Raw genomic sequence first — 25,358 nt, 5'->3', positions numbered from 1 at the left:
CCAGTGCCTGATAAAGTGGGAGCAGGCCCTGTTAATCACACCGAGCATTTCTGCAGGGCTCATGTACTCACACACAGCACATATACTGCGAGGGCGCGCATAAACACAGTGGCACGCATTAGCATCAGCTGTTTAAGACTCCCATGGCTTATCCTGTGAGTAAAGCATGTGTCGAGATTGCGCCGTGAACAGATATTTGGATCTGTAACAAGTGCCGAACAAAATGAAAAACAAAATGAAACCTGCTACAACAGGGAGTCTGTTCTATTCTACTGTGCCAATAATGAGAATATGCTTTTCCAAATGTGCTTCTCTCTCCAAAACAGATAAAATGGGATTATTATTACAGCATCAAGAAAGCAGCCAGATCAAATGAACTTAGCGGGTGGAGGGTGTTGGTAGGGGGGCTGGCACTTGGGATCTGACAACAGAGTCAATTCTGCTAATTAACTGCCAATTAGCGGTCCCTAAATGAGAGGGATCATGATGCCTGTGTTGGCAGCGCCCTGATAGTCTCTCTTTTTAGTTAAACGCACATATACACTCATGCTTGCGCACACAGACACACCGGAGAGGCGCACACACACACACACACTCGCAACCTCTCCACACTCCAGCTGTATATTTAGAATGCTAGGGGCACGAGATGGCCACTGCTGGGAGTCCCTGGTTGCAGCCAAAAAAAGGCATGACATTTCCATCTAGGTCAAAGTTAGACAGATAACCAGCAACTCAGTCAACTAGCCCACCAATGTGGCAGAAAGGAGGAGACAGAGAAAGCGAGGGAATAGGCAGAGATATGGAGCAGAGTATGGAGAGGGAAAAAGGACCTCAAAAGCCTCTGTGCGAGATTCATGAGATTTAAATACTTAGAAAGAATGTGGGAAAAAAAAGCGGGCGGCTAGGCCAGTCTCATAACTTTATGTTACATTTGGAAAATATTAGTTATTATTTTGCATTTCATAATGGACTCGTCTGCCAAACCAGAGAATCATAAAAAAATCATAAAAGCCTGTGTTCCTAAGTGTCTCATTGGACTGAGAAAGGGAGTGGAAAATGCTTTTCTAAGTGGAGGAACAAATTTGACTTTGTTTTTTTTCTTTCTTGTTCTCAGATACCAGCTACAAACAAATGTGCATTATCGTTTGCACGTGAACCTGCAGCACGGTTTCTTTGTACCTCTGTTGTGAGCGATAAAAACTCCAAGCAAAGAACGTGAGAAGGGGAAAGAGAAGATCTGAATGGGAATGGGGAACCTGCTGTGAAGAGAGCTACAGAGCAGTCAGGTTAGAGTTATCTAAACGCAGTTTATCTGCATGCCGAGCAGGGCACAATCTCAGGGAGAGGCAGGATTTTACATAGATGGGCTAAGGTGGAAAAGGTATATGATTGTAATGACTACTGAAACACGTAGTATCCTTTCAACATCTCTCTTTTGGTCTTATTACCCAAATATACCTGTTGTCTTCATGACCATTTACTACACACGGACTGTTTGCACTCCTACAGTTTTGGTAGTTTAGTCACATGAGCTTGTTCTACTGTTGCTCGGTTTCGAAACAGTGGAACCTCTAAATGGATATTAAGTGATATGAGGACTGTAACTCAAAGTGGAGTTTGTCCTCCGAGTGAGGACAGATTCAAAGAAAAAAGAAAAAAGAAGCCGAAAAAAAAAAAAAACAATCAATGCACCGTGCCCTGCCCCGAACGGCTGCAGAGATTGAGCCTATTTCATCTCCTCAGTGGGCACAGGCTGCTTGGCGCCGTCGTCTGGCGGATATCCTTCCCTTATCATGTGACCTGTGCTCCGACACGGGGCAAAGGTTGGCTGCGATCCGCCCCTGTGTCTTAATAACTCACTCATTGTATTCCTTTCTGCCGCTAATTAGAGCCTCTCCCCAGTGTGTGTCTGTGTATGTGTGTGTATGCGTCTGTGCATGTAGTCCCCCCTGGGCTGTAGAGAGGAGGCAGAGAAGTAAAAATAGAGTGTGGCTTAGTGCCCTCTTTATTGTTATTAGTGCTCCAGTGGCACAGCAGTCAGTCATCATAGATGCCAAGAACTGACATATTCGTTCTTCGACTTGCTCTGCCTCGCTCCTCTCTCTCTCTCTCTCTCTCTCTACTCTCTCTCTCTCTCTCTCTCTCTGCCATGGAAATGACCAACTGGCTGCCTCTGAGATGAGGGAATAATGACGGGACGATTTCCTTCCTTTTTTTAGATGCTGTTTCTCTCAGTCATCTGTCATCGGCGTCATCTCCCAGGCCCATGTAATAACCCTGTGTGTGTGTGTGTGTGTGTGTGTGTGTGTGTGTGTGTGTGCACGGTTATATGCATGTATGAGCATGTGTATAAGCATCGCTGCAGTGGTAAATAACGGCAGGATAGTTGCTGTGTGTGTTTATGGCAGTGAGTGAGGGCACATCGTGCTGGGTCTGACGCTGAGACATAAAAGGATTCGGTCAGGCTCCATTTAGCCCAGACTGATAGCAGGACACCAGGAGCTGCTGAGGCAGGCAAATATCCCGCTAGATACTGTAAACTATAAACGCTTCTTCGGCGTATGAACACCTGAGTCTGCCGTTTCACCTACTCCACTTTCCCAGAATGCCATGTGTGACACGGCCCTCACCTTTACCTGCAATCTCAAACTAATGCAATTACATGTCAGACCACTCCCCCGATTCTGTTAGCATGACGCCTGCTGTCTCAAATGTAAGCAGAGCAAACAAAACACCGCGCTACCTAATGGTCAACTAATGGCGTCCTGACACACTGTACACACATGACATCTCTGTAGATAGTGAGAGTGCACGGTTTCCCATTAGTAATAATGTGCAAAGCGTGCACACACACACACACACACTTTTGAACACAGGGGATACTATTAACAGCATAATCAAGTCCTCCACCTCATCTGCTCAACACCAGCGCGGTGAAATTGTGGACTTTAACCTTTTCCTTGACTCCTTATTAACATCACACAGCTAATGGGGTGTGGGCTACAAACAGGTGAGGCTGTTGGCTAATGATACGGACTGCATGTACGACCAGGAGGAGCGTCTGTGTCTGCGGTTCTGAGGCAAACCAGCTGAGCTCTGTGCGTACAGGTGAGCTGCAGGTAAACGTTAAGGGAGGTGTCAGTTGGAGGGTACGGCTCGGGGAGGTTTGATTGGGCAAGAGGGGAGAGAGCAAGATGCACTGTCTATTGACTATCACACAGAGCACCGTTGTGCCCTCGCTGGGCTGCGATTGTGCCGGCGGACAAAGCCCTGATTCAGCACATCCTTTCCCCGAGGGAGAGCTCTGGAAACCGAAGACGGCAGCCGTCCCCTCCCTTCTACCCCCCACCCCACCCCACACTCATCCTCTGCCTCTGTCTCTCCCTCCCTCCGTCTGCCTCTATCTCTCTCCCTCTCTTGGCCGGTAACATGGCAGCAACCATGCATCAAAGGGAGCTACAGAACAATGCAAGGGGCCAGCCAGGAATTTGAAGAGCTGTTTTTTTTTTTTTTTTTTAAATCAGGAATTTCATATAGCACAGTTCTGTCATATTCGGCGTGGACAGCCACTCACATCCAGAAATCAAGGAGGAAAAGCAAACAAAGATACATTTAGCTGTAAGTCACTATCCTGCCTGGAGAGTGAGAAGTGGAAAACCTCTGCATCCCCTCGCCTTCTCATCTTTCCCTCACTGTAAAGTAGCCAATAACATGGCAGCATCCTCTGGGTGTGTTGACAACATCCAAAACATACCACAGATAGACTCGACAGTCCAAGCCGCCTCAATGACTTTATTTGTGAAAACTGATTCCCGGTGAGTTTTTGTTGACATGGTGGGTGTAATGGTAATACACAGCTCCATGACACTCCATGTTTATGTGCATGTGTTGCATGTGTGTATGGGAAAAAGGCTCATGAGGATGTTACACATCCAGTGCAAGATTCTTTCAGACCAGATGGATCGGAGGCATTTCAGTGCTGGGCTTGGATTTCACGGCCAATGAGAAGACTAGGGACTCTTCCTATATCTATCTCTTTCTATGTCTCTGTCTATTTCCCTCTCCCTCTCCTCCCAGGTTAGTAGAGTATTTCTGCATTAATCACCATGACACAGGCAAGGCAACTCAATTTTCTGCTCCTGTAGGTAAGGTGCATGGCGTCCCGAAACGGTGGCACGAGGCATGAAACAGGCAAGCGGGGGCTAATCTTTGGTTACTGGTGTAATTGAAATGCTATCCACACTGTAGGGTGCATTAAAGTCTGATAACAGCGGTTCCTGTGGCCAATTTAAGTAGCTTGACTTCCCCTGGCTAGAAGGGAATAAAGCAAAGGGTGAGAGAGAGAGAGAGAGAGAGAGAGAGAGAGTATGTCAGGTTGGAAGGGGGGTGGAGGACGAGAGAGGGGGCTGATAGATAAGGCCGACAAACCAGGCTAATTCTCCAGGCATGTTTCTCATTGTGATCCAGGAAAAATGAGAAAAAAATGAATCACAGAACCAAAAAATCAATTGACCCTCGGGTGGCTTGTCAGGCTGCGAGTCTGATAAACCTAAAAGCTTCGTTAATGTCGGCCTGCCTGTACCCAACAGATAGAGCACTTTGTAAATGAACCCGCTTTGATAAATATATTAAGGAAAGCTGTGAATAAAAGGCACAGACTTGTCATTTGTAAATAGAAACCCCGCTACATGGAATTAGAATGATAAAATGGGGTTCCATATAATTAAGTTTGTGTAAGACCTGAAATCCGTGCAAATACCTTCCCAGAATTTTGAAAGGAAGCTGTCAGTTCAATTAATCTGAACATCACCCTGAGAATGTACTGAACAAAATTAAGCCGCAGATAAAACCTGGGCTAGTATTTTGATAAGTAATTCCTGTATCATTTCTTTGCTTCTGTGATCATTTTATTTAATCCACCACCCCCAGTTATGTGCTAAGCCATCTACAAAGGCCCTGCTGGCCAGGCCACCGAAACCTTAATCCACCATATAGCTCGTGTAGAACGGGGAGGGGGTGGAAGGCAGTTTTTGCTCTTTGTGGGGACACCGGTGGCGGTAGTAGGTATGGTTTTTTTGGATGAAGGGGTGGGGTGGGCATGGGGGCTGTAGGGGTAGCTTATGATATCTGCCTGTCTTCCTTAAATATATCCCACTGAATACATGTGCATCAAACCACAAAGACCACTGACTTAGCCGCAGAACACTCTACCGATAACACCGGAACATCCTGGTAGCTTACATATAATAATGTTACAAAGGTTGTCTGTGTGTACATCCATGTGTGCACCTTCCGTGTGTGTCTATACGCGACGGGGAGGGATGCACATAAACGGTTTTCACAGTTTAGGAGTATTAGCCGTCTTGGCTGGTGGGGAGAGGGAGGCGAAGGCTTTTGAAAATAAAAGGCAGAGCGATGCTGGTGGTGGAGATAGGGCAAGCGGAAATCTTGACTCACCAGTTGTTTACTTGTAAGATGGTGAGGCCTGTGTCTTGGGCTAGCTGCTTCTTCTGCTCTTCAGAAGGGTATGGGTGCTGCAGGAGCAAACAGAGAGAGAAACACATGAGACTCTTGGACACGCAGATTAACATAAATATTCACGCATGTAAGCGCTCATCAAGAGAAGCACTGGAAAGGGAGCACATGCTCTGAGTCAGGTTCTTGGCTGCTGCCTATTACTGTATGCATTCAATATGTTCCTGTGTTTGTTGCATTGTGTAACCTAAGACTGCACCTTCTCATGACCTCCACCCAACCCTGCCTCTCCCTTGCACAGTATAGACATTCGCAGCATACACGTGTCCACCCACCCACACACACACTCAATTCAGTGCTGAACCTGTCAGAGCTGGCCAAACAAGTTTGTCAAAACTGTCAACTGTGATAACCCCCATCCCTATCCCTGTCCCCACCCCGCCCACACACAAACAACATATAGTGCACCTACTGAGCATACGCGCTACAAACAGAAAAGAAAGGCCCCGTACGATCACGTACACTTTGACGACAAGACTTTCCAGTAGGCCTAATGCAGATACTGTGGTGTCTGAGAATCCCTTCATAATACCAGGCAACAGAATGAGTGGGTGCAGATTTGCAGTGAATACATTTATCTTTCCTTGAATGTCTGACATGCATCCTGGTGGTGGCTCTTTCATAGAGAGCAGCTGAATACAGACTAATGCTAAAAGAACAGAATGCTGTGAAATCTCGTCCACGGCCTTGCCAAGATTTTTACCTTTAAAATGTAATTCTCCAACAAGGACTGCAATGATACTATTTGTGTCAGGTTCAATCTAGACAACATTGGCTGATATAAATGGCAGACCTTGGGCTGCCTTGCTCCCCCTGGGCCTGCTATGAAGCATGACAAAACAACAGTGATCGCTGGTGACAGATGTCTTTAAGGGCCAGATTAGGAGTCGGGGCGCACGCAAACGAAACAAATGAGACACTATGTGTTTCATTCAGCCGCTGCAAACAGAGAGCATGCGTGAACACGGAGTTACACATGCATACAAGCATGTGTAAACAGAAGCGCACACGGACACATAGACATATTCATAGATGAGACACCTGCAAATCAAAACACTGAAAAATCCCTTTTTAAAGGTGATGTTTAAATCCTCCTCTATTTCAGGTGGTTTCAAGCTCCGTTAAAAACACATTGTACCCTGAGGAAAATGCCTTCAGTCTTCAAAAACTTTCCCTTTCAACTCCTTCCTTTCCCCATACTTATTGAGGAGGCAAATTTTATAGTCGGTAATGCACGCCTGGCTTGTGTTAATTGAATTCAGTTTTAACTTGAAATGATAACAGTTGCTCAAGAAGCATTTTCTCATTTACTGCTGAAATAATTGGTGTAATTGAGAATTCATATCAGCAGAGAGGGAGGATTTCTCCTTTCAGGTAGCCCTGTCTGTTTAAATGTAGTCTGTTTTAATTAAAGGCGAGATGAAAAAATGGTTTGAGGAATGTGCACAATTAATAACAAACAAGGCTAAGATTGGACAAATAATGACTCCCGGCTGCAGAGAAGGATTAATCAGATTTGTACTTGTGTACTTAGTCCCTTTTAATATGCTAAAATCATTAACAAAGGAAAGATGATAATGCTTGCATAGAAATACATTTTTTGATTGCCAGGTGCTGACATTTCCTTGGCTGGAGAAGACAGAGTTACAGAGTTACTGTGTGTGTGTGCATGTGTATGTAGATATGAATGTGTGTACAAATATGCCCCAGAACAGGCACAGTGTGCACAATGTCAAAAGGAAAATATATACATATCTACATCTTTGTGTACATGCGAGTTTGTGTGTGTTCTCTGGACAACAACATGTAATAAGAGTGCAAGCCTCTCTTTCCCTCCCCCTTACACTCCTGGGCTTCCTTTGTGTTTTCACGTGACCTCGGTCACCATCAAAACACGCTTGCAAATTTAACAGAACACACACTGCCTCCCACTCTCTTTTTAATGTACACAAAGTACACAAACCTGCGCACACATGTGCAGCAACATGCACAAACGGAGACTTGGCTGAAGATGATGTGGTATGGAAGTGTGGGGATAGGAGCAGCCTAGATTGGAAATAGGAGTGGGTCATTTACATTGTATTAAGGCTTCCTCAGCCTCTCAGGCCCAGACCCGGTCATCAATCGCCTACTGTCAGCCAGAGCGCGCTCTAGCCCGGTGATAAATACGCCGGCCAGCGGCACAGCTCGTCCAACAGCCACCACGTAATGAATGGTTTGAACAAACAAGAAAGATGTCTCATCAAGGAGAGTGGGGACGTTAAAGCCCCCCTCACACACAAAACCCCTGAGTAAGGAGATTTACTCTGACCACATAGACACGACACTAAAAAAAAATCCTATTTTGTGCAGCTCATACCTCTTTCTAGCCCTCATTCATTCCCCCACGCCCTGCCTCCCCGTGTCAGATGATCACCCTCCTGCAATCTCAAGACGCACATGCATTTGCACATATGCACAGCCGAGCACGCACACAGCGAAGAGCATTTAACTCACATACAAACATGTACACTGTATATAACCTTACCTTGTCCTCAACCCTCTCTCTTGCCTTTCTTGCTGACCCTCCTTTCCCAGACATACACACACATATTTTTTATGACTAAGACTGCAGGCCACCCACACTTTACGCTGTGGCAGTTTTCTCAAAAGCATGGCACACTGAAATCTCAGCTTTAGAAAATGGTGTGTGGTGGCAATGGTGACACACACACACACACACACACACACATACAGACATGAGAAGCGAGCCGACATGGTGGGCCTAGTGGTTACAAGGCTGCAGCAGCCGTGAAATTGGAGAATGGCTGTTTAGACCTCTGAGTAACCTCTTAATGTTAATTGCCACAGTAAAAAAAAAAACATACATGTTGGTAAATCACCCAAAAATCTGACATAAGAAGAGGAAAGGCCAATAAATATTAAACAAAAATCACACAGTCTGAGTTATCTTCAACGCCTTTCTTCCTGGAGATGTCCTTCTGTGCCCTCAGGAGACAGTACGACATGGTTATTTAATGGATGAAACACAAACACAACCCAAGATCAAAGATGGTATTGATAAATTCCCCACTAGCTTTGGATTCACTCAATATGTTCAGTTACAAACACTGAGGCCAATATCCTTAAAAGAGGATTGACCGCAAAACGTAAAACAGTCTATAAATAATTAGAGACCGAAATGAGCGGTTTCAATTTGTTGTCCGGGCAGCGCCGGTCTCCGATCGAAACGGCTATGTTAATTATGGTGAAACCTGTTAATGGCAGAAGGGCGTGCTGTTCTCATGCACGTGTTGTCCAGTTCCTACAATCTGACCTAAAAAAAAAAAAAAAAAGAAAAAGAAAAGCTCTGCCAAACATCAGCACAAACACAGGTGGATTAGCTTCTGTCATTTATCGAGAATCGAGCTTAGTGTGCATGTGTGAGCGACTGCTGGCTAAATTACAGGGTTTGATGTGCTCTTTGCTCTCTGATAGTGCTGGATGTAATGGCCCCTGTGGTGGCTGAACATTACAAGCTGAGGTAGCTCTATCATCTGCTGTGTATGGTCCTTAAACCCCCCCTGAGCCCAGCTTGGCATTTCACCACGCACAATAACCACAACTACTGGTGGACCACTCTTACTCCGTACCACACCTTTCACCCGCACCGATTCCTATCTACTCATTCAACATCCAGTTTGCTATATATCACTTTCGTACTCTCCTGACACCTATTTGCAGCCGTCATCAAATCCCACAGCCCGATCATTATCCCGGCTGTTCCGTGCATCCCCCTACCGCTTTTTCCCGCTCTGCCGCTTCCTCTCCACCCACTGAACCTGCAGCCCCTTTGCCCGAGCTGCCGGTGGACCCCATTGATGAATTACATCATCAGCGTGTGACATGAGTTATAGAGTCAGGTCACAAGGTTGCAGTGGCTTGCAAACCTATTCCATGCTAATGACTCCCAGGAAATCACAGGCCATTGGGTGTTTACTCCCAGCGCCATGGCAACACAAAGGATTTGCTCAGGACGACTGGTGTGATTCAGTCCTAGTTATTTTGTCTCTTGGATAAGGCTTTTAGATAATCCGTCTCGTTTTATTTGCACTCAGTTGAAGTGTCTATTCATTTAAAAATATTAAACTTAATTTAAAAAAAAAAAAGTGAAACAGACATAATTCTGTAACTTTTTTTTCTCATAGTGATGCTTTTATGTGTCGGCAGCATTGATGGGCTTTATTGTGACTTTTTTGTGTCTAATTTTACAGAAATATCCTTCCCTAGTATTTCCTTTCATATACGCCTTCCACACATTGATTGGAATCGTATTTGTTTTTAATCAAAGTGACTGGAGGATGATAATAATATTCACTGTCAGAAATAAACGCAATCAAATATAGGAATGACATTTTAATATGGATTCTGCATTGAGCTGGGGTAAGATTGGCACATTTTAAATATCAAGTTGCCGTTGCTAATAATGTTACAATTGGCTTCTTTGACAAATGACAATGAGATTGGATGCATATCGGCATTACTGAGAGATCAAACAGATATGACAAATAAATCCAGTTGGAGTTTTCGAATCCATCACGAGTGTTTACTATGCACGGAGCCTACCTAATGCTTGGCTTTTTAGCTGCAGGTTTTCTGACAGATTTTGTCATTTAAATTGAAGAATGCAGTTAATTACTTCCATCTGTAAACATCAAATAGACTGACACTTGACAATTTAAAAAGAAAAAATAAATAAAAGAGCTTATTTTTGACTGATTTTTCAAATTTGTCAGTATAAACTGCAAAGAAATATCTATTTTGAATCATAGCTTTGATGAGCATTGCATTTAATCAATTATTACCTAATCTTTGGGTTTGTAACTGAGCCTAAACTAAGGATGGCAATTAGGGTTAAATTGGATGGAGCTGAAGGTATGTAAAAATGTATTGTTGTTGCTTTGCGATATTCTTCTTCATTTTTATCCATACATTCAGCTTTTTTCTCCATCTGTGGTGCTCTCTCTTTCTTCTCTTTCTGTGATTTTTTGGTAGGTGGAGGTTGGATGTAATAGAGGGGTTATTTGGCTGTTTGTTTTATTTTACTGGGAACTACGCTGCTTCCTGACAACAGTCTGAAAACAGGCAAGAATGCCACATGACTCAATGACTCAACCCTGCTGCTCCCCTTTTCTCTTTTACTCCCTCTCTTGATTGCACACACACAGTAGATACAGCCAACTTATAAACAGAACTCACATGATGCCAAACAACAAACCGCACGCACTGCATGCCAACCTCTGATAACAGCAAATGAAAGTACATCCATATCTACACCTCATACGATCCGCATTCAGAACATACCACTACACTTGTGTCTCTCTCACTCCAAACTCCAAAGCTTCCACACTAAGTATAAGGGCTCTCAGTGGACTGCCCTCTGACAGTAAAACAGTGATGATTGCAAATACAAGGCGGACTGGCGAGGCCTGCGGCATCTATTATAGAGCAAAAGGGCCCCCAGTCTGTCTGTCTGCCTCTCTGACTGGCTGGCTGGTTGGCTGGTTGGCAGTGCATCAGTACTACTACTGCTGTTGCTGCCACGGCCCCCCACAACAATCGCTGGCTGGGCTCCTGAAGCTAGCTCCTGGACCCCAGCCAGCAGCCTGTTTGCTCTACACCATTAATTTATGTTCACTGGAGACAGTGCAAGGTTGTAGAGAAGCTCTACGGCATAACTGCCCCGCTTGCCTGCCAAGCTACAGCAAGAGGAAAGTGGGTGAGGGGAGTCAGAAGGAGGGAGGAATGAATGGAAGGAGAGGGTGAGGAAGGAGCCCTGGAGGATGTGCAAGATATAGGCATCTGATTGTACCAAGCTCCATGAGGCTAAATAGCAATCACTCCCACACAATCCCAATGCACCTCCAGACTTAGCGATCGACCAACAAAAAGAGAGAGATGTTTTAGGGGAACATTTCCAAATGCTATCATGCATAATGAAATGATAAGATATCACTTTCATCCAATAAGGAAAATAAAACTGTAAAAACCCTGTTCATTATATACATAGAAATGTGCAAAAGACTCCCAAATGAGCATCAATTGAGCTCAACCCAGAGATTTATTGGAATTTGCCAACAGTTATATCTACAGAAAGTGTGTGTGCTGTGCTGCGGACCTGGTCCCGTTTGTGGCCTGCAGCCATAGAGATGTGCCTATTTAATCGTCAGATCGAGTTCATGGCTTCTTTTTTCACCACATGGCCGCCCCGCCGCTTTCAAGAGGAGGAACACGATCCCTCCATCCTTACAGTGGGGGCCTGGTCTTCTCTCTCCCTCTCTCTCTCTCTCTCTCGTTTCCGCCGATCTCTCCTTCTCCCGCCATATTCTACAGGCCCCAGCAGCGATCCCTTCCTCACTGCACACTAACCCCTCTGCCCTCGTCTTGTATCCTCCTCACTCCACCTCTTCCCTTCTCCTCTCCTCTCATCTCATCTCGTCCCCCTTTTTCAAAGTTTCCGCTCAAGCTTTAAGCCAGGTCCTAGAGGGCAGGAATTTGGCCTGGTTTTTCAGACCAGTCTGTTGGCTTTGTTGTGGTAACTGCCTGCTCAGGGGCACCCAGCTCTGTTCTGCTCTCCTTTCTAGCTCGCCTGATGTCAACACACAGCCACGCTCACTACTTGCTCTCAAGAACTCTTTAAAACATCTTGTTGCAATGACTACAGCTGAGCCAAAAGGATCATCCTCCCACAAAGGGCTTTGTTCATATTAAATTTCTGTTAGTCTTGGCTAGATTTATTTTTTCTTTTTTAATAATTCTCTAAAATTCTCCTGTTCTTTTATCCTCTATGATGCCGCTTGTTGGAAGTGTGAAGTAATTGGTGTCTTGCCTTTGCGAGGTACTTTTAAGACCTATAAGCAAATCATTAGAGGCCTGGTGGGCCCGTCAAAGCAGGGGACCCACCCACTTTGCCTGCATGGGACAATCGCATTGCCACACCACTTGTCACCGTTGCCAGCCATAAAGTCATTGGGAGCTCATGCTGTAGCTAAACTGTAGTGAACAAACTAAGCCTTTGAATAAACATCAGCACTGGTTTAATGACGTATGTACACATTGTAAAAAGGCAGAGATTTTCTAAGTTAAACTGAGAAACCTGACCTAAGAAAACCTCCAACATGAGCTGAGAGAATAGAAGGGAACATGATAATATATCATTTTTAACTCCTTTTTCACTTTCTATTATTTCCATTTCCTGGAAAACGTATACTCACTTAAATAATTAGATATGTTTTGTAGTAAATAGGGGATTAGACACTATTCAGGCATACAGAAGCTTCCAAGCCGCTCTAAAGAAAGGCTGGGGAAGCACAGGGGACCAATGACAAGACAGTAAAGTACTTACAACCAAGAGCCTGTTGATAAAGTCTGTTGGAAAAAGTACTTAATATTAACATACAGAGTCTCTCTAAGTTTATCCTCTTTCTCTATTGTGTTCCTTAGACTTTGTTTAACTTCCTAAGTCAAAGTAAAGTGGGGCTGATCTTCAATTGAAATAGAAACAGATTCATTTGTGCAGAGATGGACAGACTGAGCAAGAGAAAAAGGGGGGTTGTTCGCTCTTCAAATAGAAGCTTCTGAGAGTTTCCACTTGACGGTTCTCCCTTTCATTGTGCGCTAACTTAATGAGAATAAGTATTCAAATACACAACCAGCACCTCTTTTAGCTCTCTCCATCTCGCTTTCGAGTCTCTCTCCCCCCTGTCTCTTTAAGACTCCACATTCTAGAGAGAAAGGCCAGTACGTTCTAATAGTGAGCCTCAGGACACAACAACAAGCGCACAACCACTTACAGAGGACAAACAAGAAGCCCCCGAGGCCAACTATGGAATGTCAAGCCAATTTGAAAGATATCATAGGACATTTGTAATGTCAATTTTTGTTTTCAGGTCAAAAATCAAAGGCAAACATGGTGGATAACATTTGTCCATTACATCGCAGGCAGGAACACCCCCCTCCTCTGCTAAAAAACAGCTGCAGGGGACACTTCCTGTTTGCTAATGATGCTAAATGTGTTCAAGTCAACCATGTCAAATTTTCTCCCCCTGTGAATGGACAGCTGGGGTGGAAAGAAACATTTTCTCTCCTCCGCCGTCTCCTCTTTTTCACTACACTCTGCCAGTGAGAGAAGCTCTTAGGTCCATGACAGACAGACAGACAGACAGTTCAGATCATGTCCCTGTCAGTGAGACAGAGGAGCATCGCTGATGGTAACCATAGGTGCATTCATGTGAGATCACAAGTACTTTCATGGAACAAAGCCAACCAAGCCCTGATCAGTCACCACCCGGTCCCTACCTGTTGTGTCAGTTCTCTTTAACTGAATACAGTTTTTTGCCTCTCAGAAATGCAAGTCTTCTGAGCTCTCCTTTCATGTAGGAGTGCATGAGTCAAGGAGATATCTCCTGTCATTGCTCAACACCCAGGGGCGGCGAGCTGCATGGGGCTGTGTGGACTGACAAATGCCCTCAGGATCTTTCACTTTCTTAATGTTCCTCAAAGGAGAGTCGGCATGTGACGGGAGTTAAAATGCCTTTATGAAGTGCTGCCAAGAAGAAGAGAAGAGAAGAGAAGAGAAGAGAAGAGAAGAGAAGAGAAGAGAAGAGAAGAGAAAAGAAAAGAAAAGAAGAGAAGAGAAGAGAAGAGAAGAAGAACTGGTAGGGCTTACGTAGCTTTTAGACCTGGTTAATAGCAGCAATCTTTAAGTGCATTCTTCCATTCTCTCTCTTTCTCTCTCCTTGTAGTGCTCTTAGGCTCAATCCTGCCCGGGGGCCGAGGTGACCTCTGACCTGGCTGGCCTGCCTAGCTACAGCCCTCTCGTTTGTTAGGCGCTTTATCCACTGACAAAGCAGGCAGGAAGTTGGCAGCCACCCAGCAGCCCCATGGGAGGATGACCATCAGCTAGCTCAGCTTACCGCTTATTACAGGATGGTGGGGAGCATGTGTTTGTGTGTGTGTGTGTGTGTGTGTGTGTGTGTGTGTGCGTGTGTCTGTCTGAGCTTTGTGTTTGTGCACCTACTGTATGTCTGCATGCATGTATGTTTACAAATGAGCTTGTGAGTCTGCAGACATGTTCGAGTCGAGTGTGCCTGCACATGTGTAGAAAATAATGACGAAATGAGAAACGTGACTGACCTTTTTTTGTGCTGGCAATTTTTACTATGCTAGCTAATGACACGCAAAGAATAAGCCTGGAAGCTACAAACGTCCCTGTCTCCAGGCTAACCAGATCAGCTACGCATGTTAGCAACAATCAGGCAACCTTCCAGCCACTGGACTCATGGGACCCCAGCACACTTCAGTCTCTCTCTCTCTCCACTCTTTCTATCCTCCTCCTCCTCCTCTCTGCAGCCTGCTCATCAGAGCGCTCAGAACAGCTCACTAAAACATTATATCATAAGACACTCCAGTTTCACTCTCGCCACTCCATAAAAGTCAGGTAATTCATACTTCATTTATATACCTTCCCATTAATAAAGCTGATGAACTTTTACTCCTTAAATCTAATGGGCCATTTTAGCACGACTGCCAGCGCTTGCCGTTTTCTCTTTCTCTCTCTCTGTCTGCCTCTCCTCTTCCTTCCACTCTGCTTGAGAATGATCGTCTACAGACACTCAGCCGGCGCTCACGTACACTGTTATATGGGTGAAGAGGGAACGAAAAGGCTTTGGAGATTTTTCAGACTTTTGACCGACCTTTGCCACGGACAAGCAGTGACACATACCATATGGTGGATTTGTTTTTTTTTTTGTTTTTTTTGTGGTTTCTCTCCCTCACCGTTTCCCCTCTACCTCTCCCTGTCTGGGTGCAACAGAAGGTCATTGACCTACGGGCCTAACGCAAGGCATGATGGCTCCCTGGCTCTGAGGCTGTTGACAAGCGTCTGTGTTCTTTTCAACAACTCGTTGAACCACCCCCCCACCCCTTCCCTTCTCAGGAATGTAACACAACCGCTCACTGAGGTAACCCAAGCCCCTCCCCTCTCCCATCCTTCATTTACAGAAAGAGAGAGACAGAGAGTGAGAGCAAGACCAACTGGGGGTGTTAGACAGCTGTCCCCCATCTCCCCATCTAACTCTTGCTCCCTCTCTATTTCTCTTCCTCTCTTTAGATTTGCTCCTAGCCCACTGCCTGTGGAATAATTAATGATGCAATTGAGCCGAGGAGAGGACTCTGACCAGCAGGGGCCATTCCTGAATGCCTGGGTAGCCGTTTTATGGAGGACCGGAAAATAGAAACAGTGAAAGACACGAAGAGACAGATAGGCAGAGGAAGAGAAGGACATAAAACAGTCAGACAGTGAGAGGAAGAGATTGTTAATAGTCAGTTTCCCAACAGTCTTCCTCTCTGTTTTCGTCCCCTCTAGTCTAATCCTCCATTCCCATCCCCCTCTCCTCTCCTCCATCCTCATGGCGGGATTGGGGGGCCTGACCTGTCTGGTGATTGATGGTAATGTCTCAGGAAGTCATTTTCCCCGACAGCACCCCGCCGCCTTTCACCAGGCCTGGTGCAGAGGTGAGCCCATCACATGGACGCTTTTAACTCTTTGTACACCCACCGCCCAGGTCTCTCGGACCTATCTGTCTCACGCACCCCGTCGCCACGCCACCTTCTCCGTCAGCACATAAATGCCGGCTACCATCCCTGAGCTCCCTACCTCTAACACCGTGGAAGGGTTGAGAAAGTGGAACAATTCTGTCAGAAAAGGCCAGATTAAAAAGGTTTGCAGAACAGTGAACACAAGTGTGTCCTGGCTAAAAAAAAAAAAAAAAAAAGCACAGGCCATCTTGAAGTGGATCTGCCAAGCGGCCCCTAATTCAGGTTGCTGGGGATGGATCCCCACGACTCCATTACTGTCAGCGCTTACCACCTCCATTATGGCAATTAGGACATGGTTCCAACACTAGGAATGCTCTGCTATGTTCTGGAATTGCTAACATCTGCCATGTCTCCGCTCCATGTGTCAGAGGAGAGTTGTCGTTTCTTAAACACACATCTTTTTACAGTCACATTCTCTCTTCTTCTTTCCTCCTGTTTCTTCAACACTGCTCTCCACATTTATTTTCTTAATTCGACTCAAACTGTGCCTTAAAGAGATCCCTCTCTGTTTGAGTCCAAATAACCTAAAATGATCCGTGAAGAGACTTGCGGTTCCCGTTTTCAATAGGCTTCATTAGTTTTTAATATCTAGCCAAGGAAAGGAGGGGAAAATGGCATGGAGATAATCAATGGAAAGGGGCTGGTAGCCTATTAATCTCCCCCAAAGGATTGTGGGTTAATACACGCTCTTGCATAGGCAAACATGGCTGTGTGGTGAACACATCTGTCTGCCTGGATGGGCTACTTAATGAAACAGCCAGCGTTTGGCTGCTGAGATGGATGTCGTTCCCCCAGTGAAAAATGAGTTCTCTCTCCCACTATGCTGAGGCAGAGCCACACATGATAGGGCTCCATTCAATTCACCAGAGACCTGACTGTGCCCCTGTGTGAGAGCAGCTTAAACAATAAAGGTGGCGGGCAGGACAGGCAACGCATGGCCACTGGAGCAAGTCTTCATGGAGATCATATCAGCGAATCCTAATGTGAACAAGACTCAGACTGATCTGGGAATGAGAGAAGACATAGAAAGACTAGATGAGCAGCAGTACAGTAGACAGATAAAGAGGAACAAGGACGGAGGGAGATGAAGGCTGAGCCACCTGGGCTAGATAAGCAGGCTTTGTGTGTGAAAACTTTGGTCCGTGTATATCAGATTGTATGTATGTATGCATGTATGTGTAAGCATTGTGGCCTATCTGCCCGGACATGTGTACATGCTTCTGTGTGTGTGTGTGTGTGTGTGTGAGTGCGTGTAGTCTGACAGTGTCGGAGGTGACCCCTGGTCAGGGAGTCCTGTAACAGGAGCTCACCTCCGGTTCTGCAAGCTCTCCTCTCAGTGTGCTAAACAGCCACCTGAAGACAGGATTAGCCATTGTGACCCAGCCCCAGAGGTAACTGAGATACACCTCCGGGGACAGACATGAAACACACACTGTCACGTGTTGCAGAGACACAGCCAGGTGGGGAGAGACAGACACAGAGGAAGATAGAGGTTTAAAAAAGAAAAAAGAAAAAAGAAGACGCTGTAAAATGGAGACAGGATGAGACAGGTGGTGGCAGGGATTGTAAGTCCAAACAGGACACTTATAAGAGGATGAATGCAAGCTGGATACAGTATAATGTTGAGCAAGCCAAGGTGAAGGTGTCAGTGGTGTTTGCTGTTTGTCTAGCAAAAACAAAGCATCAGAGCATAAGCGGATTGGGCGGCCTAACCCGGTGCCTTGGGGTAGCTGAGATTTGTGCCTGTATGGAAATTGATGCCTGTCAGCCTGTCTATGACTCAACTCTGACAATATGCATACGTGTGTGTTGCTGTGTGCATGTACCAGTGTGCATGCTGTGCTATGACAAATGAGCAGTGCTTAATTTGTGACTGATTATGCGGGCTGTGGGTGCCCTAAACCCCTTTGAACTTGTAATTGCCCCTGGTTTCAGTAATGAACATTAAGGAGGATTCAGAACCGTGTGGCTAATTACACATTTGCCCCCCTTTTACATTTCTTCATCTTCATGCTGTCTGAGAAAGAGGAAAAGGAGGAGCAGGAGCGGTAGTAGGAGGATGAGAGCCAAAGAGGAGGTTCTGGGTTGGGAGGCATACACTGCTGTTGTCGCCCTCTTTATCTAAATAATTGTACAAGCCGGTTTATGGGCTTTAGAGAGGTGCTTTGTGTGTCAGCCGCTGCAGCCCTGGGGATATAGGGGACTAGCTTTCCCCACGATCAATATTCAGAGAGATTCACATCTGGAGCCAAGACCTGCTCTGCTTAGATTTGGATTTATATATTTATTTTTTCTTTTCATTTGATTTTCATTGCTTCTCTTCTTCCTCTATCCATCTGCTTTTTCTTATCACTGTGTGGTGCGGCTATTTTTGATACCGAGATTTCTATCATTCACACATGCTCATTTGTATAGCCTTACATGATCTTAGGGGGATGTGGCTTTGGAGAAATCCAGAGGTCTGAAGTGAAGTAGGTCTGCTCTGCTGAGAACAGACACCACACAACACACACACACACACATATATATAAATATATATATATATATATATATATGCTCGGCTGAAATGCTTGAGCAACGAAGCATTCTGGGTAAACGGCTGCGGTGCAGGGAGGGTCCACTGTGGCTAGCAGAGGGGGAAGAGTCGGGGAAAGGAGCAACAAATTGACCCGCTCAGCCTTGGTCTTTGATGTGGACTGGGCTCTCTCTTAAAAAGCAGTCCATATGTTCAAGGATGGAAAGAGAGAGGATATCAATGGGGAAAAAAATGAAAAGGTGAGGAAGTGAGGGGGGAGAGGTGAGAACAAGAGACATGGCTCCCAGTTATAAGGACCCCACTGTGCAGGAATCCCACTGCCTGCCCCTGGACTGAGCGCTCGGCAAAACAAAAGCACGCATTTGAGAAGAGTAGGAAGGGAGGGGAGAAAAATCGCACAAAATGGCAGGAGTGGGATTTGGTGCAGCTAGGGTCCCATGACAAACCAAACAGTGAAACACGTAGTCTGTTTTTGATTTCTACTCAGTGCCTCCATCCATCAACCTTTTCTCTTTCCTTTGCCTCCCTCCCTTCTTTTAGCCCAGTTTGCCATTTCCACGCTTGTGCTGCTCCTTTTTCCCTTTTGCATTTTCTTCTCTTGGTGTGAGATGAATATCAAAGCAATGCTGGGGCAGCTCGGAGGCCTGCAGCAGAATCTCATTGGCCTCCCTGGTCCCCAGCAAGCAGCAGCCACCGTTCTAACAGCTCTTGCCACAAGCCTGCAATCAACCTAGGGGGCAATGAGACTAGCCTGCAGGGTGGAACCCCTGGAAGGGTAAGGGGTAATTTAAGGAAACTAGCTCTAAGATGTGAAACCAAAATCCTCTTATACATTTTGTTATGAGTAAGATAACCCCAAAAGTGTAGAAAACGGAAAACGGCACAGCATCAGCTACCACCATCTTAATAACCCCGTTTCTTTTTTTTTTTTTCACCAGGGGCAAGTATGCTATCACAGACTACCACATGGGGTCTCTTATTACAAATGACGTCATTAAGTCCTATTTCCCATACAGTCAGCTCAGTCAGGTCCCAGCCTTGATCAGTGTTATGACTACAGAAGCAATGGACAGTGCTGAAGGCAGGGTGTATTCTCAGTGGGCCTTAAAGAAGTCTCCTCAGCTTTGTGCATGTGTGTTCTTGTAAGAGTCTCTCCCTGCTCAGAGCTGGGAGTTTATAAATCTGGCTGCCCCTCACAGGCCCAGCTCTGTTTGCAGTCTGCCGTGGTCAGGGCATGTGCAGTCACCTCTGCAGGGGGCAGTCAAACTCATGCTGCACTCCTTCTCCTCCACGAGGACACCCCATTGTAAAGTCATTATTTAAAGAAATGCACACTGCGTCAGGAAAACTCCCCTCTTTCATTTTTCATGCATTGTTGTCTTAGTGGAGGATATGTTGCGGGTTGCTCTCTCTCTCTCTCTCTCTCTCTGTCTCTCTCTCTCTCTCTTTTGGCAAACAGCGTGGAGTTTCACACAGCTTAATCACCACCATGCAGTGGGAATGTGCCGTAAACAGTCCCTTAGCGAAAGTACTCATTTCTGCTACTTCATTAAACAACCTGCATTAAGATGCAAACAGCAGGGATGAAAATTAACAGGGAAGGATGAACGAGAGGCAACATGAAGGTGGTAGAGCAGAGGTGGGCTTATGCAGGTATCCCTGCATTTTCTAATGCACAATAATATGATGCTCATAGGACAAACAAGTTGGAATAAAATAAATAAAAAAAAAACAACCAAAAAACATTCAGCACGCCAGCAGTTTGCGTAGTGTATGCAAGGTTAATGTGCCATGCTTTATATGTCAGTGGATTCCACGTGGGGTTTGTTGGCTTTGAAGTGGAACTGTGACAGATCTGGATTAGGGGGCAAAGTGTAAAGGTCTGATGTCGGAGCATGAAACGAATTAGGGCTTATTACATTCTAATGCAGCACTAAATCTCTGGAACAGCTACCATCTATGCCAAAGCACACTGTAAACAAGGTTTTTGTCAGTCACAGAGCTGCGCCACACTAATACTTGGAAATTACAGCAGAACTGTTCTGCAACGAGATGGCAAACTTAGCGCGGCTCATATAACTACACAGCCTGTGAAAATGGGAAGTCACCAGATCTGCCTTCTACACATTCTGCTTTCTCTTCTAGGAAACAGACATCTTTTCGACTACGTAGAGGTGATTTGTTAATGAATTCTGACAAGCAACATTAAATACTTTTTATTTCTGGAGTATTATAATGTCATCATATTTATTGAATTTCCCTTCTGTATTTTTCATTCATTCATTTCATCTCCCTGTAGTGTGTGTGTGTGTTACAGAGTGTCTTTCCCTTTGAGGATCTGACATTGCTGTGGTAGCCCCTCTGTGGTGGCCTGACTGGGGGAGAACAGATGGCAGACTGAGGTGGCTTGTGTCTCTGTTTTCCAGGGTCGCTGAGCAGCCAACATTAGAACACAGAGGCTAGACAATAGCTAGGCACCAAACTTCAACCCCCCTTCAAAGGTCTCCTCCACACTCATTACCAATGACTTTCAATGACTCCTGCGTTAAACTTCACAGAACTGTCCTGTCATATTGTCACTAACATCTGTTTTGCAAACACTCACAAAGCAGCTGTTATTGTGATGGACGCAACGTGATGACTCTTTTTTCCTGCGTCTCCTCACTGATAGCCACACATTTGGGCAGTGGCAGTGAACCAAACTGTCGCCTGGGTTGCTATGGGTGACTGGAGAACTGACTTTTGGGCTCCTGAAGCAAACAAGCACATGACAGATTAGTGTGTGGGCCTCCTCCAGGCTTCCACCTCTGTGACCCTTAGGAGCCCCTTGTTTACCCCCTCCTCACCCTTGCTCTTAGCCCTAAACCCACTCCCTGCCTCCCCTTTGTCTCCACCCTCTCTTTAGCCAAACTCACAACAACTTAAAGAGGTGGAAAAACAAACTGATTTTCATTGAAACAGTGATTAAAGTAACTTTTTTTATATTATTTATGGCTTGAAAAAGTTTTTGGTTTCAGTCTGAACTATTTCCAAACACTAATACTATCTTTTTAAAATCTACAAATGAACACGTAAGTGAAGTATAAAAAAAATTAAAAATTAAAGAAAGTTTTGTGCCATGTATACTGGAAAGAAAAAGTAGGCAACCAACAAATATGGAATAAACAGCTTTCGGCAGTTGAGTGTAAAAGGAGGAAGGGCCTGGGTATTTCAAACTGTTTGCAGATGTGTGTCTCCACCAGTTAAATGCTGCTTGTACTGGAACAACACACAAGGATTAGAAGGACTAGAGGAGCTTAAACAAAACTGGGGATACTACAGGGCTGACTGTTTAGTCTACTCAAACAACATGCCCTCTCTTTTTGAGGGACGGACTTGTACACTTGTTTATCGTATGGAACAAACATCCGTTGCCAGGGTTCGGCCTTGCCTGCGCCCATGTCTTGTGAATGACCCGAGCTGGCTCTTTTATGTGCGTCTATAAAGGGTGGTGGAGAGAGCAGCTCCCATAGGAGGGCTCGACCTGACGATGACACCCTGTTGTCATGGAGACTAATGCTATGTTGGGCTTGGGCTTGGATTGGGAGTGTGTGTATGTGTGTGTGGGGGGGGGGGGGTAGCCACTGTCACTAGTGTATCTAATGATGTTTGCAACACAATGCACTTAACTCCTCACAAAGGTTCTCACTTTAGTTGGTGAACGCCTTTATTAGCAGGGTTCGCATCGGTGTGGTGTCGAGCTCTGTTGCAACATGGTCTCTCAGGTGTCCAAGAGGTGCAAAGTAAGTTTCTTTACAGTCACAAAGCAGCTGAGGAGTTGATGCTCACATTGCTTCAGAAGTATGTATGTATCATACTAATAACTACATATAAATACCACCTAATTATACGTAAACATTTCTCATCTGAACATTCAGTTCTACTTCACTGTCCAAGGACTCTCTAAATGACCAAAGGATATATCACTTCCCTTTCAAGGAGCCCAGGGGACCAATACACCTGGCTTAGCAGCTTAACAGCATTTCCCCAAACACCCAGGCCAAAGGGTGGCCCAGCACAGAACCTGAGACGCTTGATGCCTGAGAAGGCTACCTACTTACTCATCTGACTGACCACTCTCCCTCATGCACACAATCCTTCCCTCCCTCCTTTGGGCTCAAACACACACACATACACTTATGCAAACCTTCAACTGGCCCGGTTTGCTCCTGAGGTCCCCTATTTATTTTCATAGGTGTTTGAGGGTTTACACTAGTCAAAAGACAAGGCCATGAGCCCAGAGTGGTATCTTTGTATCTGAGTGCTTCCTGTTTTCATTGCGAGGCCGACCCTTGTCTTTACAGGGGTGAGTAAGGGCTAGCAGGGGGCTAGCAGGGGGTGAGAGGGAAGGAAGGCCAGGGGCACCGAGGGGCTAATTGTAAATTTTAGAGTTAGCTTTTGCCAAACACAAAAGGGCATCTCTTTTGCCACACAGAGAAAAAAAAAAAAAAGTCCCATCGCTGCAGTTTTTATTTCTCCGTCTGTCTCTCTCTCTCTTCCTCTAACTTACATTTCCTCTATCTACCTATCCTGCTCTCTCCTCTTATCCTGAATTCCAATGCTTTTGAAGTGCAGCAGAACATTTTACCCCTAACAGTGAAGTTTACCTTTCTGATAACATAATCTCCCTGTAGTATTGAAAAGCTTATACCAACAGTCTGGGATTTCCCTTCCCCTAATGTGGCTGGAAGACATCCAGAAACTCATGGCGAGGGGTGGAGGGGAGGTGGTGGTGGTGCGGCGGCGGCGCTGGTGGGGGCATTAGAGAGAAAGGGGTTGGAGTGAGGATACAAGATGGGAGTGCAGAAACAGTCTGACCCTCTTCTGCCAGCTAACACCAGCTGATCTGTCCAGCCGTTTGGCAACTACATATGGGACATTTAAGGTTGCCAGCTCACGTGCTCTCCAGTGCATGTGCATATGGCCCCGACATAAAAGAGGTCAGGGTTATCACAGCTTCCCTGCAGAGCCGTGGTGGAGTCTTTTCATGTTGTGCTGAGATCAATATGGTGCAAAAAAACTCTATTTTCCCCTTCGGCTGGAATGTCGGCGTGATGGGATTGGTCGGTAAATATAAGTTGAAGTGAGGTTACTTTCTGTATGTGACAGTCACGACGAAAACAATCTTGTGATTTCTCCCAAGAGAGTGTGAGGTCAGAGTAAAGCAAGGGAGGGTGGGAGGGGTGAGGGCAATTTTGTTATACTGAATCTAAAAGCCAACAGTTGTTACCATTGGCCTGTGTTGTTTTTCTGTGTGTGAAGGGGGGGTCCTGTCCTTTTGAGCTTTTCAGAAGATGTGACAATGGCTGGATGTTGAGAACATATGTAGAGAGACCCCTGTGGCTCATGGAAGAGGAGCTCCATGCTGGCCCCTTAGTTTGAGAAAATACAAGGCCGCTCCTTTCACTCCTCACCCCTCAGTTAATGAATGCGTGAATGGCAGAATGCCGCTATAGGCCATTCAGGGGCCAAAGTCCCCAAGAATTCACCCTTGCACAAACGCATCCAGCTATGGCAAATACATTTGCTTAACAAATTAAAAGAAAGGAGAATGGTTAATGGGTGTGTGTGTGTGAGAGAGACAGAGAGAGAGAGTTTATGGGTGGGAGAACTGGATGGTGAGAAGAGAAGGGGGATAATTCAATTAGTCCTCTTCCTCAGCAGAGAAATGCAGGCAGGTTAAAAGGGAGGGATTATTATTTGTACAAGACTGGCCAGGGCTTTACACAAAAGAAACAAATAAAGATTGGAGAACATCTACAAGCAAGGGATGTAATAAAGGAGAGCGGGATAGAGAGAAAGAGGGCCTTGAAAGCTCTGCTCTGTCTGAATTAACCAGCTCTCTGAAAAATGTGCCCAACTTCGGGCTTTTCCCCCTCCTCTCCTCCCCTTACCAGTCTTTCAATTCAATTTTAAAACAATTCTAAAGAAAATTGCTGGCGACTTGTCCCAAAGGTCTGAGCAAAAAGGAGCGCTGGAGCTGTGTGAGGCTTTCGCCAGGAAAAATGCCAAATCATGAGGAAATTTCTAGTCTAAACATAAGGTGTGTTTATGTAGTTTGTGCACGCGTATATGAACATGCAGTAAATTCCACTTCAATAAAACAATTTGCCTTTTTTGTTTGTCCCACTCATAAACAAACAAGGCATTCTACCAAGCATTCTGCAAGCTCCGGGCAGGAAAAACACAGAAAGCAAAAAAAAAAAAAATCATAATAATACAAAAGTTTGGCCTCCCTCCTGCCCTAAGCCTCTGAATGAGGCTTGGTCTGGTTTGGTGAGAGGTCTCCAGTCAGGGAGCGATGGAGCTGTGAACAGCTGTGAAGTCATTTTGATAATGATGAGAATAATAAGCGTGCAGACTGGCGTGGTGGAGCCGCTAAGGCCTGCGAGGCTCAGGGCTTTGCTGTTGCAGCTTCACTGCTCCTGAATAGATAAAAGTGATTAAAGCACTCCTGATTATCCCTGACCAATATGTAATGGATTTACAGCCCTTTCAATTAGGCTGTATTTGCTGGCCGCTTATTACTTGGGCTTTTGGTTAGGTAATCAGGGTACAGGGGCTTTGAGCAGGGAGTGGGCACTGTGGTGGTGGGGGCTCCAGGGTGCGC

General features: G+C 45.5%; 1 protein-coding gene across 5 annotated transcripts in view; it reads right to left on the bottom strand.

The window, feature by feature from the left end:
- The window catches only part of meis2a (Meis homeobox 2a), a 79,465-nt gene that overhangs the window by 20,029 nt on the left and 34,078 nt on the right, over nt 1-25,358 (bottom strand). For all 5 annotated transcript variants that reach the window (XM_008279856.1, XM_008279858.1, XM_008279857.1 and 2 more), the window contains exon 9: nt 5,458-5,534. In XM_008279856.1, coding sequence (XP_008278078.1) covers nt 5,458-5,534 — 77 coding nt within the window. The remainder of the gene's footprint in view (nt 1-5,457; nt 5,535-25,358) is intronic.

Source organism: Stegastes partitus, unplaced genomic scaffold, assembly GCF_000690725.1.
Source record: "Stegastes partitus isolate 25-593 unplaced genomic scaffold, Stegastes_partitus-1.0.2 Scaffold173, whole genome shotgun sequence".
Taxonomy (NCBI): Eukaryota; Metazoa; Chordata; class Actinopteri; family Pomacentridae; genus Stegastes; species Stegastes partitus.
The sequence above is the reverse complement of the archived record's forward strand: the minus strand, read 5'-3'. Positions and strand labels throughout refer to the sequence as shown.